The sequence below is a fragment of the Neolamprologus multifasciatus genome, chromosome 8 (genome assembly GCF_963576455.1).
Source record: "Neolamprologus multifasciatus chromosome 8, fNeoMul1.2, whole genome shotgun sequence".
NCBI lineage: Eukaryota > Metazoa > Chordata > Actinopteri > Cichliformes > Cichlidae > Neolamprologus > Neolamprologus multifasciatus.
This window is the reverse complement of record NC_140446.1, coordinates 10,387,247-10,407,012: the sequence shown is the minus strand read 5'-3', so window position 1 is coordinate 10,407,012 and position 19,766 is coordinate 10,387,247. Positions and strand designations below refer to the sequence as shown.

Genomic DNA, 19,766 nt, shown 5'->3' with positions numbered 1-19,766 from the left:
ATTCACTGAACCCCTCTTTAGTGAAAAATAAAATGTGATTTTTTTCAAGTTCAAGACATAGATATGTTTTTTATTGGTGCACAAAATGAGCCGTGCATGTCACGGTGGAGGCTCTGCCGAACCCCTAGGGTTCGATCGAACCCAGGTTAAGAACCACTGGGCTAGTGGCTGCTGGGTCTTGTTCCATAAGCCCATTACCCCACAGTATCTAAAACGTATCCACATTTGAAAAATGCAGAAAATTACCATTCATTGTTTGGACGACACCTTTTGATGAACAAAAAGAGACCATCTATGTTCACTGTAAGCAGAGGTAGTGGCTTATAGCACCAAGCCTTCGGAGCACTCATTTAATCCCTTTCTAGTGGTTTCCACCAACATTTACAACTTCATGCGACCTCAGTGACCATGGACTTGCATTGACAGCTAAACCATAACCACCTGCTTTACAGGGGTTTCACACTTTGGCCCCGTGGACAGTAATGACCTAAGCCTTTTTTTCCACACTGTGGCTCATTTGATGACTTGCATGAGTAATAGTGGGTCAGCAACTCTAAGGAAAAACTTCCAAGAGGACAGGAGGGGTAGAGGTTAAATGGAATTTCTAAGAGAAGCCATTTTAAGCCAGAAGATCTCACAGAAAACCCTTTTTTTTTTTACTTAAAAACCTAAGAATCATTGTCAGATTGGTTTTGTTAACACAACAATAATTTGACGTTGCCTTTTATTTATCAGTCGACATGAAACAACTTTCCAGTTCAGCAGAACTCATTTATTTTATGCCCTTATAGCTGTCTGTTGGTCTCCACCAACCTCTCAACAAAGAAAGTCTTCCTCTTCAGCTTTATTCACTAGTTCATTTTTAACTCTGTCAGTCTGCTACTTTGGCAGGTTATGTGCAGTGGGTCTATTAGAACTTTTTGTCTGAAAAAAGCTTCCTGCTGCTTCTGGGAATGATTAATGATAAAGGTGATATTAAAATATGCAGTGAATGTGTCATAACTTCAGAACAATTACCTTGTGATATTTGAGCTTTTTAGTCCTGAGGGCAACTGAAGATTATGGTGATATCTATCCATAGGTTCACCATGAATAAAATAAGGAATAAAGTGCTTTAATTTGCCATTCATATTAAAATCTTGGCAGTAGACCTTTAAAATAATTACTTTATTGCTTGAAAATGTGTGCAAAACTCTCGAGCCACCCCTCATTTTTTGTGTTTTGTTTCTAAGGACCCTGACTTTCCTGTCATCAAGCAGTAGCTCTCCTGGCTTTCTGAATGTCTTTTTCCAATTTTGTCTTTGGATGTTGGTGTGCAGTGTGTCCTTAAAAACACCAAAAAAGCTGGACAACTCGTTGGTAAAACTGGCAAGTCTGAAAAAACTATCTACAGCAGAAAAATAAAGGAGGTCATACCAAACATTAACTTTTAAGTTCTTTATAAATAGAAAGAATTAGGTGGCTCAAGACATTTATACAATATATACCGCTGACCCAGTGACTGGTTCCTGAGCAGTTTGCACATGCCGCATTCAGCATGTGGCTCACCAGCACCAGCAGACAGCTCTTTTTTTCTCCACACATCGTGATAGCACCACTAATGAGATGAGAATCACGTCCAGAACAATGTGCACTGGCAATGTTTTTTTCAGCTGTAAGACACAGCACTTGAACAGCTGCGAATGTTGAAGCAACCAGAAGACTTGATTGAGAACAGATTGAGTAAAAATTGTTGATCAGCTGTAATTACCACAAAAAAACTCTCTAAACACTCTAAACTCTCTAATTACTGCAACAACAAAAACATATTTAACAAATTGGGTGATACATTTTTCAGAGCCATGGCTAAATCAATATATATATATATATATATATATATATATATATATATATATACACATACATTTTTAAAGGGCATTGTATATAGATAAAACCAAACTGTCTTCTGTATTTTTGCAACACACAATTGAATATATGATATACCCTTCATGTCTCAGAGGCCTACTTCCATCATATTTAAATGCTGTGATTTGAATTAACATTAGATGGACTTCTCAAAAGTTAATTCCACAAAATAACACCAACGATTTGTGGCGTTGTGTTAATTGTGACTAAGAATAGTACTTTGACATGAATGGGTTTTTAGAGAGGCTTGCAAGGCAGATGAAAAGATGAGAGCCTCAACAAGTTAAAGAAGCAGCTCCTTAACTCTAACCTACTCCATCACACAGACTCATTAGGATTGGGTTTCTGGAGCTGGATGGTTGCCATTTGGAGTTGACTAATGACTAAAGACTAATCCTAGTCCTTGAGGGCAGGTCTATGGGAAGAAGGATGAAGGGCTTTAAAAAGACTGAAACTGATGTTGTTGTCGCCTTTGTCCCCATGTATAAATCGGCACTCGCCAAATAAAATAACAGTTCTTGTGGTTTTGAGGGTATCTGATTTGAAATCTTCTTGTTGTAAAGACAGTTTTATTTAACAAATGCTATTTGAAAAGCTCTGAATTGATTGTGGTCTAGTTGCAGAGAAATTTTAGGATTCTTTTAAAACATCCCTTAGTCAGTTTCAGCAGTTGTTGAAATTTTTGTTAGCCTTGAAATAAGGATGCTTATTCTATCTTTAAAGACAAAGCTCACACCTATCACACCTGTCACTGTCTTTATTTTTCCAATTGACTATACTGTGCAAAAGTCTTGTCTTGTTTCTTTACATTTTGCTTTCACAGAGCCAGACTTTCTTGGAAATGTTTAAGTGGTATTGAGCACAGTAATCTCTTTATAATCTTCACTGTTTTGCTCATTTTAGTTAATAGTATGATGCAATTTCAAAGGAGATTTATTACAAAGTAAAAGAAGTTGGTGAATAAATCCTCCGGTGTATGTTGTTACATAGATGTTTTATACCAGACCTTCCAAACACCCTGTCCACACTCTTTTTCACAGCATTAGTGTTGTCAGCTGAAAAGAAAGGTCTGACCTTTCCATAGCTTTCAAACCATGCCGCTTTGTTAAATCTGTGGAAGTTACGCAGTCACTCTCCGATGTTTGGTTTTTGTCTGCTTCCTCATTTGCAGCTTAGAATTAATGACATCTACAATCTGTTGCGCTGTCATTACATATGGTTTCATGATATACCTTTGCCTGATGTACTGCATAATGTTGTACTGCTCTATGCGTACCTACACTCAAGTGCTGGTTAAAAACTGTAAGGTGATCTTACATCTTGATATACACTCAAGGATTTACTATTTACATGTCAGGCATACCACTCTCACACATCAGTCAGAGTACACTATTTGAAGTTTGTGTTGATGTCTGGCACTTTGTGTGTATCTGCTCGATGATCAGCCTTTGCCCAGGCCAGTTTTTGCCCATGGACATGGATTGCAGTATACCTGAGTGAAAGCCAGTTAGCCTTTAAATAGTGCCCCCTAAAGAGTGATAACACCCACTGTTATTTCTCTCATTCTGATTTTATCTAAGTCATTATCAAAAGCCAGCAGGGCATCTTTTTGTGTAGAAAAACAGTCCATCAGCTACTATACTGGAGCCCTAATACTTCTACTTAGGAAGGAAATGTACAAGAACTACAATGTGGAAATACTCCATTAGAAATGAAGTTTACACCATAACCGCATTAACGCGGCAAATCTTCGTTAGCGAGTTATCGCAGATCGCCCCGTGTGTGGGGCTACATGGCGTCAACGTGTTAGCGTTGTTAGCTCGTTAGTGCAGTTAGCTCGTTAACACGTTAGTGCAGTTAGCTCGTTAATGCGTTAGCGCGGTTAGCTCGTTAGCGCGGTTAGCTCGTTAACGCGTTAGCGCCACGCAGTCCCACGCACGGGGCGATCCGCTATAACTCGCTAACGGAGATTTGCCGCGTTAATGTGGTCATGGCATAAACTTCATTTTAACGAGATTAATGCTGAAAGCACTAGTTATTATATTTGAAAATAATATAATAATAGTTCTGCTATATTGATCAAAAGGTATTCCCATCCTATTTAGAGTGCACATGGGCTTTAAATAGAAATTAAAGTTTGTACAGTGCATTCCTTTTTCACATCAGGTTTGTAGATGACTGGGACTTATTATTTACTTTTATTGTCAGACAAGAAAAATGACTTTTTCTCTGTTGTGTATAATGTAAGTATTGCTTAGTACTCTATGGCAGAGGCTTCACTGGAGACATTGTGAATATGTTGCAACTCATCTATGTCTTTCCTCTCAGAACATAACTGACATGGTTGTAGTACACCCGACGACTGCGCCTTTCGCACAATTACTTCTGTCTTTAGATCAACAATATGTCAAACTTAATAGCCTCATTTAATGATGTGTATTTATTTTGGCATTCAAATGAGCACTGTTGCACACTGCACTCAGCATCAATTAAAAGTGTACCCATAGCATGAAAGCCCATCTGCTAACATGCCCAGGCCCTATGTCATCTTTAAAACACTGATTCATACGCTTATGGAACATATATTTCAGATCAGTCAGTATTTTATACTGATTGAAACATTGTGGCCTGAGAAGCATTTAAGGTTTCATCTAATTTTCTTTATCTATACAAGCATATCATTAGTTTTTAAATCATAAAATAAGCCAAAATGTTGAAAAGGTTTGCTTTTTAAAATCCGTTATAATTGTTTCATGACTCATTTGAGAAATTTAACTGTGCCTCATTATCTCATCATTGCTCAACATGAACTTTGCCAACACTGCCTGACCCCAGTTCACAAAGTTTCTGTGCTCACCAGTGTCTGGAGTTCTGTTGAATCCTGCTCATATTACCTCATTAGTAATCTTTTCACCTCCTTGCAAAATTTTCCCCCGGATGAAAGGCAGCGCATGCTGTCGTTGTTACATCTCAGGTCTCTGTGTTTATAGGCTGCTGCATGGTTGATTGCTACAACACTAACATCATACTGCCTGGTGCTGCAGAGTCAAAGGGACTGCAGCTTTTTATCACATTATTTGCATAACAGACAGGCCCTCACTGGCCTGCGAGTTCATCCAGACAGATCTTTAAACACTGAGTTTTTTATCTGATAGCACCATGAGGGCCATATATCAGTTTATCACACTAAACTAAAGCTGCTTTCACACATAAACTGCACCCCTGAACTTTTCTCAACAGTAACCTGGCAGCGCTGTATGTGAGAACACAAATATCTCCCTCCATCAGATCAAACATTTACTTAGTCTGTACTCTGTACCAGTTTCTTAATACAGTCCTTGTAACATATGTATGAATAGCACATGTAATTGTGCTTTTAATTCAAAGCACAGTGCTTTTCATTCATAAATAAATGAATAAAATAAAGTTATAAGGAGGCTTTTATTTTTTTCTGGAGGTCAGAGGATGATTTCAGTTCAGCTCACAGACACTGTGCTTTCTAATTTCTTTAAAGGAAAGGAACAGTTCCCCAGGCTTCAATAATGACATCTCTCAGGTCCTGTGTCAGTTCTTCCTGTTTTTTAAGGACATGACTTTCAGATACTGTTTGACTGATGTAGGTAGTATTTTAGGCCTGTCACTCCTTCTTTTGCCTTTCACCTGTCCAATTGCCAGACTTTTAATTAGTTCTGTAATATTTCTAATTTTCATTTGATTAGCTGTTGATTGTTAGAACTTGAAATGTTGACACCATTATCCTTGTAGTTTTAAGAGTTTCTTAGAGAAGTGGTTTAAGCATTCAAATGGAGTGGCGAAGTTTAGAGTTTTTCCCTCATTCTGAATGTAAGGTCTAACACATGATAGCGATACTTTGACTCAGCCCAGTGATATTTCTGAGTCATTAAAGCTTCCCTAGGGTGAGCTGTTTGGTTTCTTACAGCCTATTGGAAAGGACATAAATTTTAACCAGAGTCAGCTGCACTTTGCATTAGAGAAGTTGTCACACAGAAGAGAAAATTCGGTTAAAATATAATGACAGTTAAATAGATCTGATATTATATCAGGTATGTGAAATAAAGGTAATCTAATTTAATTAATTGGACAGATAATGACGGTTTTTGACCTTGCATTATCTCAGAGCACAGGCAGATATGCCGTCCATTCAGCAAACCTATGCAAATAGCTCATGATCATTATCGGCGATGCTCTCTGAACTCAATTACCAAGCATGATCTGCTGATAAATTCTCATTAGCACTTAAGCTAGGTGTCTGTGCTGCAGATCATCTGACAGAGCTCAAGTCATTGTATCACAGCTGCAGGAACTTACCTGATTGTTATTTTTTTAAAGGCAACAATGGCATAAAAAGCAAATCCTCTGTTTTGCTGAAATGTAAATGTACAGCACATCCATCATTCAGCAGTAATGGGGGTATTTTTCTGACGCTGACAGTTTGATGGACCATATTTATTATAATGATACAGTATGTATACTGTATCAAAATGACTGTGTAGGAGGTGCTGTGTTGCCCTTGTGCTGCCTAATTAAAAAGTTAGTGATGTTATTGTCTTCCTAAGCAGAAGTTAAGGAGGTCTTGTGTTTTTTTGTGTTTGTTTGGTTTTTTGTTTTTTGCAGATGATTAGAGGTACCCCTGATTTTCCCTACTGAACCTAACATGAAAAAATGGGGAAAAAAGCAAAAGGACCAGCTGTTTTATAGGAATTACAAGCAGTATTCCAAGAAAAGTATAAGTTCTTAGCCAAGTAAACACACAAGTCACTGATTAGTAGTAGTGTATATGCAAATCACCATTGTCTGTATTGTATTTGTAATGAAGTTATAAAGGACTGGTTTGTCACTGTCTGTCTTCATTTTGTTTTCTCTCTGTTGCTTAATGACTGACCATTACTGTTTTTTAAATCAGCCAAAGCTCTTCTACAAGAATTTGGCTTTTTTCTCTCTTTTTTTTCTTTTTTAGATTAAGAAAAAAAAGCTGTGGCACAACAGATGGTATAATTTACACTTAATGGTACTATGCAGACACTCATGATTCACACTCAGATTGCTGTGTCGGTACAAAGGATATTCCCTGAAATCAATATGGCAATTAATTATAGACTGTACAGAAATTACTCATTTTTATGAATAATAATTCTTCACTGACTTAACTGAAATACAGACAGAGATGAGATTGTATTACTCTATCACATTTCCTTTTAAGGACCATTATCTTATTATAGTTAGATATTTCATATCTTTAATGTCACTATATATATGAAATACACACACAGACACACACTTAATACTAAAGAAAATGGGCCTAAATTCCTTTAATCTTCTTTGAAATGGTCTTAGTCAGGAGTGTCTTAGTCAGAACCCACTGTGAGGGAGAGTATATCTATTTTCATCCACCTCATTAGGTTTTTCACTTTAATTAATGGCAGGATGTGCTCACAGAGGAACTGTCCTGTCTGTTCGTTAAAGCCAATTATATGTCTGTGCAGAGGCAGACTGGTGGCTTCAAATAGGTTTTTAGATAGTGGAGTCTACAATATTGTGCGAACTTGTTTGTGGGAAGCAGTTCGTGTTAGCATACGTTAGTACGATTTAATCACGTTTCAAGCCCAAGAAACTTCATATGCCCTGGATCATCATGCAGGTGTAGTGGAAACATGAAGGTAAGCTTTGATCAGAAAGGGAGATCAAAAAGGAGTGGTTGGGCACAGCTGCGTCTTTGCCTGCCGAGCCATATTTTGCTGAAAACTATGAAGATCCTTGATATTCGTATTTTATTTTGTCATTTGACCCAGCGTTTACAACTGCTTGCTACGTCACTCATGTTTACAAAGCGGCAGATGTGGTGTTTAGAATATTTCATGCCCTGTACCTATTATAAAGTCACCTTCATCAAAATTAAATGCAAACCACAGCCTGCGATTAGTTAATTTGCAATTACCATGTCTTGTTGTCCCACTAATATGTAGTTAGTGTAATGCAAATATAGGTCATGTAGGGCTGTAGTTGTGCCTGTAGGCATCCATTTAAACACTCCAGTCTGGCTTTTTCTTGGGTTTAATTGGAAAATGTGTCACTATAACCCATGCAACTTTGAGTTACATTAGTTATTGCTGCAAGCCTCTAAGAAATACATATGGAAAAGGGAAAACACTTTAACCATTTTAGTTGTGTTATTTTAACGGGGCAATCCATAATTGTTTAATAAGCGCTTGTTTTTTGTTTTTGTTTATACAGTAGTATTCTTCACTTAAATTAATAGCTTAAATGGGGGCTCCCCAGTAAGCTACAAAATAATGTCATAAATTAGCCAAAAGCATTAAGCACTAAGTGTTTACTTTGCCCACACGTGCAATGGAAGAAAAGCCATTTTAGCGTTGGTCCAGTGTTAAGTGTATCAACTATATTGGCATGTTCACAGCTGCAGAAAATTGAGTGAGGTGTGCAGAGAGGGTGCATGTGCTCGTGCAGACAGGGTGGTAATAGGCTGTCTCAGTGCTTAGGAGATGGCGGGGGTGTTCTGAGAGGGCAGAGAGCCAAAGAAATGGACTTCTAATGGCATATCCAAAGGTGTTCAATGACAGTTAACCTTTCCAGCTAATGATTAAGGTCACTCGTAATGTGTATCACACATCAGCCCCAGATAGCATTTAGTCACCAATGGAGATAAATGTGGAACATGAATATTGTATAACTTTAAAATACCCCGGGTCGTAGAACATTGCTGTTTTAACAGTGATGGTTATTCCTGTTCAAGGTCAGCTGTTTGGGGCAATGGGAAACCCCGGCCCGGTCTGTACAGCAATGAAATTTTGACCTTCCAGCCCAAAGATTCTTACTGCCACAGAACTGAATTTTAAAGTCAGAAGCACCTAATGGATGTGGATTTGCTAATTCCCACAATGAGACCCAGTTCCAGTAAGGATTTAGCTTGGACAATGACAAAAGCAGAAGGCTCTCTCGGGGCTGCCTGTGGAGCAGATGTCTGCTTACCTGCCAGTGTCAGTTACACAAGCGTTACATCTTAATGCTGCTTTATTGTCTGCTCATGAAACCCTGATGCAATCCACTCAAGTGGCATAACAATCGTCCTTGTTTCACCTTGCCATTTTTATTCCAATCTGATATATCTTCATCCACTATTGCAAGCAATCAGCTGTTGCTGTTGGCTTATTGATTAGTAATTGTGCTCGCAATAGCTGAAGCAGGGACTAAGCTTGGAAAACCCTAAATAAAATGAGCCAGATTACTGAATTTGCTGTGTTAGACTCTGTTTTTTTTTTTTCTTGCTTGCTAATTCTTAGAGGTGGTACACACATTGTTGTGTAGCAGGTTCTACCAGGAAATTAAGTTAAATAGCGGATGGACCTCTGACTCTGCGAGTAGCAGTCATAATTCCACTCTAAAAGCTTCATGCCACTTAAGTTATTAACATTTAATTCTGCAGCATCACAGTGGATTAACCCATCAGACAGTGTTCTCATTAAGATCTACTCATCAAATGTTTTTTCAAGGGTGCCTCTAGCCTACTGTACCTCAGTCTGTCAGAGAGAGAGATTCAACCTGCTTGGCTATTCTGGTATAAGCACACATTTGTTCACAAGAGCAAACATCCATTCTTTCTTTGTGCGGTCACAGCTTTAAAACAAATGAGTTCATATTGGGTAACTCTGCAGTGAACAATGTTAAATTCATGCTGAGTTTCAGGACCAGCGCAGCACGTAGGGCTTTTTGCTTTTTTATTCATTGATGGTTGTGCGATGTTCCAAGCTTGACCTAAAACAACAAAGGGTTCATATCCAAAATCATAGTGATTTTCTAGCCATAATTGTGCAGGGTTTTTTTTGACCCTAACAAAAAAAAAAAGACAAAGTTGGTTTGTTATTCTATTTATTGACACAGTTCTAATATATTACCTGTGTTTCTTGGACATTGGATGAAATGAAGCAACAAGAGGAAATAATTCACAAATATGAATTGTATCACATTAAAACACGTTTTACTTACTCTGCGTTTTATTATGTTATTCCAAGTAAAGTGGGCATGACCTTTTCAGTTTTTGCCCCACTGTAGAATGCATGTCACATACAAGTAACATACAAGTTTGAAATCATTTTCATGTCCCTTACTGATATGTCTGTCACTAAGGCTGGCCAAGGATGTGTTTGGATAGGCACCTGGGAAAATTGACATGTTCAATGGATACAGCCACAACCAGTGACCCTTGCATTATATAGTCTGTGCTCCTCGAGGAATGGAGAGCGATTCCTCAACACCAGATATAGACACGTGCACTCTATTTGCAAAGGGGTGACAGCTTGCATCCCTTTCAGAAGAAGCCGTATCTTATGTTAAGCATCCTGTATATAGTTATTATAGTTATGTTCTTTAAAATCTATTCCAAACACAATCTGGTGTTTGGTTTTTTTTGACTAGTATACATACTTGTTGAGGGCATCCTGCACTTTTTTTTCTCTCAGATGTTTTTGTTGTTAAGCATTGCTGATCATTTTAATCAGGTGGATGTTTTTCTCAGTGGTGCAGTTTTATGAAATAATTTTAGAAAGCTGAATTTCTGTAAAACCTACTTACATTCCTTTTATAGTCTTGAAAAACTTTTTTGTAAACAGCCAGCATAATCTTCTTATCTTTGCAGAGTGTTCCTACGGGCCATCAGTCAGTATGCAGCCGTGTTGAACAAGAAGTTTCTGGATCAAACCAACTTCGAGCTACAGGTAGGAACTGAACCATTGAATAAATATCTTGATATCAGCACTTCACATCTCAAGATAATGTTTTTTGTAGACAAGGCAGCACTGACATTTTAAGCACTATTACCCAACAGTTTTAGGAATAATTTTTGTGGCATTTTTCTTATAGCCTGTAGTTTTATCGTAGGGCTGTTGGAGATGCCGCATTGTTGGATTTTCTGAATTGGAAAAAGATCACTGAAGGCAGCAGACATAAGAAAAAAAATAAATAAATAAAAATAGTGAAGAGGGAACATCAATTACCCTGTAATGGCCAGCAATTTTATGTGCATTTCTGAATATTTTAACCTGCCCACCCTGGAATTGAAAGCTTTTTCTACTTGTTTTTTAATGTCTGAAATGTGGAAAAATGTTAATGTTGTCAACAACTCAACTGCTGTGAGCTTTGCTTTTAAAGCTTGGTCATTGTAACAGTCTTTTTCTACCGTTAATTGCATACAGCATTTGGAGCCGGAGGCCTCTTTATGGTTTAAGGAAAAAGCTGTGGGGTTTTTTCCATAGCTTAATGCACATGGGTTGTGCAAAGAGAATTTAGAAATTATCAACATCATGAAGAGTTGTGTTTTATACTCATGCATAGGCTGGCAATAAAAAAAAAAGCCAGACACCATTGCATATCTTTTAGCTTCTGTCATTGTCTGATGTAGTGTGTTCTCTAGACGATGTTGGCCTAAATCAGCGCCCTCTTCGTCCACTTGGACAGATTCCTGACATACGAGTGTAACCATCTCATCATTACATTGCAGTGTAATGAAACTGCAATGCTTTCCTGCTCACGTAGCATAGTACTGGATAAAACTGTTGTTAGAGCTATTTCTTAAAAATTTCCAAACTTTGTAATATATTGTATTATTTATTTAATCCAGTCTGTTACTGTTATTGTCTTGGAACAACTGTAACCACACACTCTGAACTATTCTTTTGCTGCAATCTTCCTGTCTTTCCGTCTGTGTCTGGATCAGCTGTGGAACAACTACTTTCATCTGGCTGTGGCCTTCCTCACCCAGGAGTCATTGCAGCTAGAGAACTTTTCAAGTGACAAAAGAGCTAAGATCTTCCACAGGTGAGAATGAACACGATGCCCTAATTTCCCACCAGCACAGCTCGAGTTCCCTCCCCAGCATGACCATGACAAGACTATGTATAATTCATCAGATAAACTATTTTCACACCCAGACATTGTCCAGTGTTGAACTCTCTCGCATGCAGTGCACAACAGGGCATTTTACACTGTGGTAAACCTGGCATTTCCCCTGACAGTTAGTTTTTATATTTAACTATGGGCTTAATTGACTTTATATTGGGGTAGCTGTTTGGTTTAAAGCCATTTCTGAGCAATCTGAACATGTGCTTTCTCACATACATCCCAGCAGGGTGATATCTAAAAATGTTCCAGGTTGTAGTGCATGTGCAAACACGGCTTCCTGTGGTTCTTGCAGAGGCAGTACAGGCCTAATAAAGCTGTTTTAGTACTGCTGCTTTTCTCGACATTACCCAGCAGAGCTGTTTGCAAGAACACAAATGTTCAAATCAGTCATGTCGGACATTAGCTAGTGTTTACCCTTCTGACCCCCAAAATACAGAGTCCCAAAAATCAGGTAGCAGTTGTTGAATTCAGAGCGAGGCAGTGGGTGTCATTAGTCTTTGTCTCTTGCACACTGTACCTTGGCGACACCTTTGCCACCACAAAAAAAGTATTTCTAATGGTAAGAACATGGTTATCCTGCTGTTGGCTGCTACGTGAAAGAAAGAGCCGTTATGAACAACATCCAGACTAAATTATTCTTACATTGTCCATGTTGTAAAATTGCAAAACTTTCAAGGCTAGGAACAGGCATATATTACATTCAAAATGTAGTTACTGGGTAATGTTTGATATTCAGGTCATCACTCTTCTGGGTTTTTTTTTTTCATTTGTTGAAGACAGAAACTGAAGGTGAAATAAAATTGTGTTATTATACCGCCCATAATTTTTAAATAGCTGAACGTTTAAATCTTTGAAAGTTAGACCTTTTTACTGCTTCTAAAATCTGCTTAATTGTGCTTTCAGCTATAAATTCAGGGAGCTATTCATTTCCTGTTCATCCGGCTCCCTTTATCCAAAAAGACCCATTCATCTACATTAGTGTTTCTCAGAAACTGTGATAATGCATCCAAATGTGTAAATGTTTTCTGGGCAGACATAGAGCATATTGGCTCTCATCTTCATTTTGAGGAGCTTTTGACACTGAAATATACATCATGCTGGCTCACGCCTGACAGGCAGACTGCTCGTTTGTCAGTGCTTTATTATTGGCCGCGGTGAACTCCCAATAGATAATAAGCAATGTTCTATGCAGGACAACAGCCAAACACAATGCAAGATCCAAGCCACCCCCACCAAGTCTTTTTCGATTTGTTCTAAGCAAAAAAACAGAAATATTATAGGGATTGTCATTTTTTTCCCACAGTCTTTACAACTCTACCTGCACACTCTCTTTCTCCACCGTCCCTCCACCTACTGCTCAATTTTTTTTAACCTCTACCTTTCTGCATCCAGTCTGCTTGTGGCTGAATTGTAAGCTTTCCCTGCAATACCATTTATTGTGCCTTGCTCAGAAGCAGAGAGCAGAGGGGTGAAATCAAAGATTTGTGAAGCACAGCTCTTTAGCACTTTGCATTGGCTTTTTTTGTCCCTGCATCACACATCTCCTAGTGCTGTTTGTGAAGTTCTGCTCCATTACTGGAGCCTGTGTAATCCTAATGCCATTCTCACACTCAGACCACCGAGGCACAGATAACAAGCTTACATGTCTGCATGCCCTGAGTGGGAGGATAAATATATCTTTGGCAGTCTGGGTCTTATTTTTCTTAGTTTCAACCATCATTCCCAACACCCATTGTAATCATAGGCTGCTGATTATAAAAGATGGACGTAGCCACTGACGTCACCTTCGTGGATTCCTCTGTGGCTTTGGCTTGTTTTCAAGAACCCTGAGCAGTATTTGAGGGGAAACTGCATGGTGATACCATAGCAACTTGTCAGTCACAGACTTAAAACTCCAAAGTAAAAGCATAAACACATCAGAATAAATATTTACATAGTAAAAAGTGATAAATAAAGCAAGATTTGGGGTGATTTTCTAACAAATTTGCATACATTCTGACTTAACTGATAAAAACCTCACAACTATAGCTGAATCCTTTGGCAGAGAAAAATAATATTTAAGTTTTCTGTACAATAAAATATTGTTATTGACATTTTTTTAAACAATTTGCCACAATAAAACAGGGTGTTAATTTTTTGTCTGACCTTAAAAATCCATTATAATCCTTGTTGATATTTGTTTATGTCTTAATAATGGCTACAATTGGCAGAAACTGTGCAATTAATTTTAACCATCATTTCCCCTTTACTTTGAAGTATATGCACTTACGCAGAGAACATGGAGACACAGACACATGTACTCATAAATGAGCATGCAGCAATGTCATTGTCATAATAGCCACTTTTGAGTGATGAGGAGGAGGAGCATCATATTGACAGGTTTTGTGAATATCTCACACTTCCTTTGCTTCAAGCTTTGATCACAGCTGAGCTGCCCTTATAGGGCTCTGCTTGTCAATCTGTTTTCTCTGTATTTTAGTCACAACCTCTACTGTTTTTTTCTTCTCTGCCTTGATGTTTGCCCTCTGACCCAATTACATTACACAACACAAATTACCAGGAGCCCCCAGTCACACACTACTGTCTCCAAATGTTTTATTCTTAGTTAACCTCTCCTACAGGTTTCTTCCCCTGGCTGACAGGTATATGTTGTAGGGTCTGACAGCTGACAGTCATAGCTGCCTGTCCGCTGACTACAGGAGTGTGACAGAACAGCACCGTACATCTGTCTCAGCCGCAATGAGGACACGATGCCTTCTGCACAGTCATCTGAACGCCCATATGTGGGAACAGAAACGGACTTCCTACGACTGATTCATGCAAGCTGTGAGCCGTCATACTCGCAGATATGCACAGGACTATATTTTAGCCCCAAGAAGATGCAAAAACAGTCAAACATCTAATACCTGACACATAAAAATGCAAATTGATTTAGTTTTTATAACGAAAACTGTGAGGATTAATCCTCAGGCTCTACCATTTAACAAATAAGTATGGTAAATTGTTTTGACCCAAACCAGTATGTAAAGAGGTGATGCAGCTACTTTTTCAGGATTCTGTCAAAATACATTAGTGTGTACGGTTGGAAATGCAAAGGCTGTTTGGCAGTGAATATGTAGGCTTACATTAAGTCAGCAAATAGTGGCAAGCTCCAGATGGTTTTCTTTATGCTAGCTGTGGTTGATCCAAAATGCACAGAAAAGCTGGAGGTCTGAAACAAAAAGTTTGTCCAAAGTCTGCTACTGCCACATCTACTACATCTAATAAAGATATATATTTAATATAAGAAAGAATCAGCAGTAAGTCAAATGTACATGTCACTGGGCTGTGGGAGGAAGCTGGAGTAGCCACAGGAACCATTCACATGCACAGAGAACATGCAAACTCCACTTAGACAGAACCCATATTCTACTTAGGCAAGGAGGGGTTTTGAGTTTACTTGAGACCTTTTCAGTCACGTCAATATATTTTTTTCTGTTTTATCCACATTCCCAAGGAGATCTGTAATTATCTGCAAGTGCTGTTTGACAATTAAATCTCGATTCTTGCTTAAATATAACACCCCCCAAAAAACAAAAACAAAACATGGCAGCGCAGCACAGGTTTTCATACCAACAATCAGAGCAGGGGTCAACCACGCAGGATTGTTAAGCAGACACTATGATGGTTTAGCATTGCATCCAAACAGAGCCGCGGTATATTAGTTACTTGTGTTGGTCTGAACGTTGCAGGGATGTCACCAGAATCAGTACTTAAGGTACCTTTTGATACCAAATTTGTGAAAATGCTGCAGGCCTTTTTTTTTTTTTTTAAACCAGTTTCAGGATTGGCTTATTCTCCTATGAAATGTTCAGTCTGTCAAAGGAGCAAGAGCCATTCAGTTTGATTCATGTGATCGGATTCAGAATACCCTTTCTGCCCTTCTGCCTGCTGTTTCCACTCTTGTTAGCGTCTCCATCATTCACGCTTTGTCTTTTCCTCTCTGTCCCTTTTACTTCACTATATGTCCTTTCTGTGACCTAAGGACAGTACGATAGGCAGGGAAAACGGGCACCAAGCTGCCATGAAGATTGGTTCATGACCCAGACGTGGCAGAGCTGATCAGCTTATAAGCCCACAATACGCACAAGCTAGACAAAGAGTCAGGGCAAGAGCTCTCCTTCTAGCTTCTTCTGCAAATCTTTATTTTATGTAAGGGCTCTTGACACACAAAGTTGACCTAAAAATACTAGCACCAACAAAGATTGTTTGATCAAACACTTTCCCTTGTGTCATCATCCTTTCTTTTTTTTCCCCGTCTTCAAATATGTACAGAGAGCAGAAGACAGACTAACTTACTGTCAGCTTCTGTGTATGTTGCGAACCTGCATGGAAACATCTCATTAGGGTGTGTTTGTATTTCAAAGAACATTGTGGAACAACAAAACCAAACTAACTCACCATGATCCCAGATCAATGAATCTGTGTCATTATGAATTTCATTATGACAGTCTAATTTTATGCTTTTGAAGCGAGTATCGTTCAGACATAGATGAGTGATTGATTTATTCAGCTCCCTGCAGGAAGAGAGTGGGATACTATTTACTATATATTTCAGATAAATTTATATTGTGTTAAGCTAGGTCACTGTCACTCGATCAGACCAAAAAGCCCTCATTAGGGCTATGAAGTACTTTTTTAACTTTGTCACAGCTGATATTGAAAACTGTGACCTGGACACTTTAAAGAAGGCCTGTTTACTTCTGATTTTACTTTATTCACTTCTCCTTCATGAGCTTTCTCTCAATTCAGTTCACATTTTCATACTACGGCAAACACTGACTTTGACTCAGGCGCAGGACGGCACAGATGAAACTGGACACAGCTATTTAAATTTAGAGTATATTGCATTTTTTAGGCAGTTGAAATAGTCATAAAGAACTGTTTGTGTTTATACTGCTTATATCGAGTTTCTCATCTTCTGTGGATATTGCAACAGCCAATGTGACATTTATACCTTGTTTGTGTTTCAGGTACCAGGACATGAGAAGACAGATTGGCTTTGAAATCAGGGATATGTGGTACAATCTAGGTAACTAAGCTCATTCCATGTGTGGCTATCGATGTTTCACTTTCAACTGATAAAATCCCTTTTATGCATGAATTTACTTGTTGAAGCAGTGTTTTCTCAGTTTATCTTTCTTATTATCTGCCAACCAAGTAACATGTCAATCCTGCAAGGTATATGTTAACAGTCGTTACCTAAGTATAGACAGTCGTGTGTTAATTACCGTATTTTCCGGACTACAAAGCGCACCTGAATATTAGCTGCACAAGCTAAAATCAGGGGAAAATCCTGTTTTGTACATACATTAGCCGCACCTGACTAAAAGCCGTAGGTGTTTCAATGTTGACTTATCATATGTAAGAGAATATGCACAAAGGGAATTGTCAGGAAAGAGTTGGCTGTTTGGAGACACACCCCTTTTCTTAATATTTTGAAAAACAAGTTACGGGTACATATTTGCATAACTTTTTAGGTATATGCACAAGTAGCGGTAATTACAAGTACGAAACATGTACTGTGCTTCATAAATGAGTAACAAATGTAGTACATAACAATAACCTACAGCACACCAGAAAAATAGATTCGGACTACATTTTAGGCTCAGGTGCAGTGACACGGCTTTAACAAGAAGAAAAGTCAGTCATTTACCACCATCTTCCTGCGCACTAAAACCACCAAAGTCCTCTTCTCCAGTGTCGGATACGAACAGGCTCAGGATGGCTACATTATCCACTCTCTGCTTCTCTCCTTTGTTGTCACTTTCAAAACCAAACAAATCCTCGTTGTCAGTGTCGGAGTCGAACACCCTCTGAAGGGCCGTGCCGGTGTCTCCATCATGCAGCAGTCCAGCCCTTCGAAATCCATTGGTGATCATGGATGTTTTCACACTTTTCCACGCTGTCAGAATCCACTGGTGGAGTTGGGCATAACTTGCTTTTCGCAAGTTTATCGCCGCTCGTCATCCACGCCTCCCGCTGAACACGTAGCGCTACTTTGAAGTCTGTTTTTCGCGCTACTTTGTACGGCACTACGTTGCCTGGCGGACAGACATGTGACCAACATACCACTCTTGAACCCCGATACTGTGTGTCTGATCACATGCCCTTCCGCCAGGCAACTAGTGCCGTACAACAGCGGAACAAACAAAACAAATCGTCTTACGATATCACAAAAATCATGGACAATCCATTGAAAAGCCGCAGGGTTCAAAGCTTGTGCAAAAAGTAGCGGCTTATAGCCCGACAATTACGGTAGTGTTATTTTGTGCAGTAAGAGAGAGACACGGCAGTCAGATCTCGGTGGAGTGAGATTGTTGTATACAGGGATTGGAGTGTTAAGATTTTGGCATTCATGCCTACTGTTTCATTGCAACCCACACCATCTGATCCTCTAATTAGAGCTTTCCACTAGATTAGATTGATTCATTTTCTGGGTTTATTATACCCATTGCTTTTTGTTTTTAACCAAGGTGTTTGGTTTTCACTTATTTTACTGCTTGATTGATGTGATGAGAGGAGATTTGCTAAACATCAGAAGACACATTTCCTTATTGTTTGAAACTGCAACTATTAAATCTGGATTAAGGATTATCTATGCCTTGTTACCTCACTTATGCTATTTGTTCTGTCAAATTTAAATTCTGCAAATGAGCTGTGCAGTTACGTTGCGCTTACATGTTCTGTTCTCTCTTTTTTTTCATCTCAAAGGGCCCCACAAGATAAAATTCATTCCGGAGATGGTGGGTCCTATCCTGGAGATGACACTAGTTCCTGAGATCGAGCTGCGAAAGGCCACCATCCCAATCTTCTTTGACATGATGCAGTGCGAGTTCCACTTCACAATGCATTTCCAACGGGTGTGTCATTTGAAACATGAACTACAGCTCATCTTTACTTAAAACAAAAAAGATTATGTGTAAGATGAAAATGAATATACATGTTCAGTGGCCAATTTATTAAGTACATCTTTCTACTACCTAGTTGGACCTGTCGTCTTAAGTCTCCAGATTAAAGATGCTGGAAACGTTCTTTAAAGATTTGGTCTTTAAATGGCATTTTCACCCAGAGAAGTGGCACTCACTGGACATTTACTCTTTTTCGGGCAAATTTGAAATACCCTAGAGATGGTCTTGACTGTGTCTACAGTCCTAAATGCATGGAGTTATTGCCAGCTGTTGCAACTGGCTGATTACATATTTGCATCAACAATCATTTGAACAGGTGTCCCTAATAACTTGGCCCGTGAGTGTGTATATGCAGTGCATAGTGCGTATAATCAGCTATGTCATAGAAGACACCCACACATGTATATATGGGAAAAAGAAACTTTTTTTTTTTTTTTAATTTTAATTATCGCACCTATTGATGTTAGCTTTCTTTCTTATTTTTAGTACATATTACAATATATTTTCTGGATTCTCTGAGTTTTTCATCATTTACTAATATTAATATTGTAGATGATAAAATCTTCAAATTCATTGGACAGGTACATAAAGAAATACTATTTTAATTTATGAAGTATTCACTCACTGGTGCACACCTCCCAACTTTAGTTCGGAAAGATGTAACCGAGTTTCTTGCTTATTGGAAACAAGGTTTTAGATGAAGCAAAACAATAAAGGAATACAAAGGTAGAACACAAGTAAGGAAGAAGTTTTGTAGCCCACAGCTTACTTGTAATTCTGCAAATCTCATTTTGTTGTGCTGCGATTATCAACAGCCATGGTAAGTGGAACTTAATGTTATGCCTCGTTACAATCCAAAATTAAGCCTTTCTGCATGAGGAAATCCATTTGGTTACAGCTGTTCTGTCATAAAATTTCACAGGCTGTTTTCAGCTTTGGGATGTTTTCTGAGAGCTGCCGAAATAAGTGATGTGTACT

General features: G+C 38.6%; 1 protein-coding gene across 2 annotated transcripts in view; it reads left to right on the top strand.

Moving 5' to 3' along the window:
- The window catches only part of dock1 (dedicator of cytokinesis 1), a 207,013-nt gene that overhangs the window by 149,876 nt on the left and 37,371 nt on the right, over positions 1-19,766 (top strand). For both annotated transcript variants that reach the window (XM_085170992.1, XM_085170993.1), the window contains exons 30-33: positions 10,577-10,655; positions 11,654-11,754; positions 16,851-16,909; positions 18,592-18,740. In XM_085170992.1, the coding sequence (XP_085027118.1) occupies positions 10,577-10,655; positions 11,654-11,754; positions 16,851-16,909; positions 18,592-18,740 (388 nt within the window). The remainder of the gene's footprint in view (positions 1-10,576; positions 10,656-11,653; positions 11,755-16,850; positions 16,910-18,591; positions 18,741-19,766) is intronic.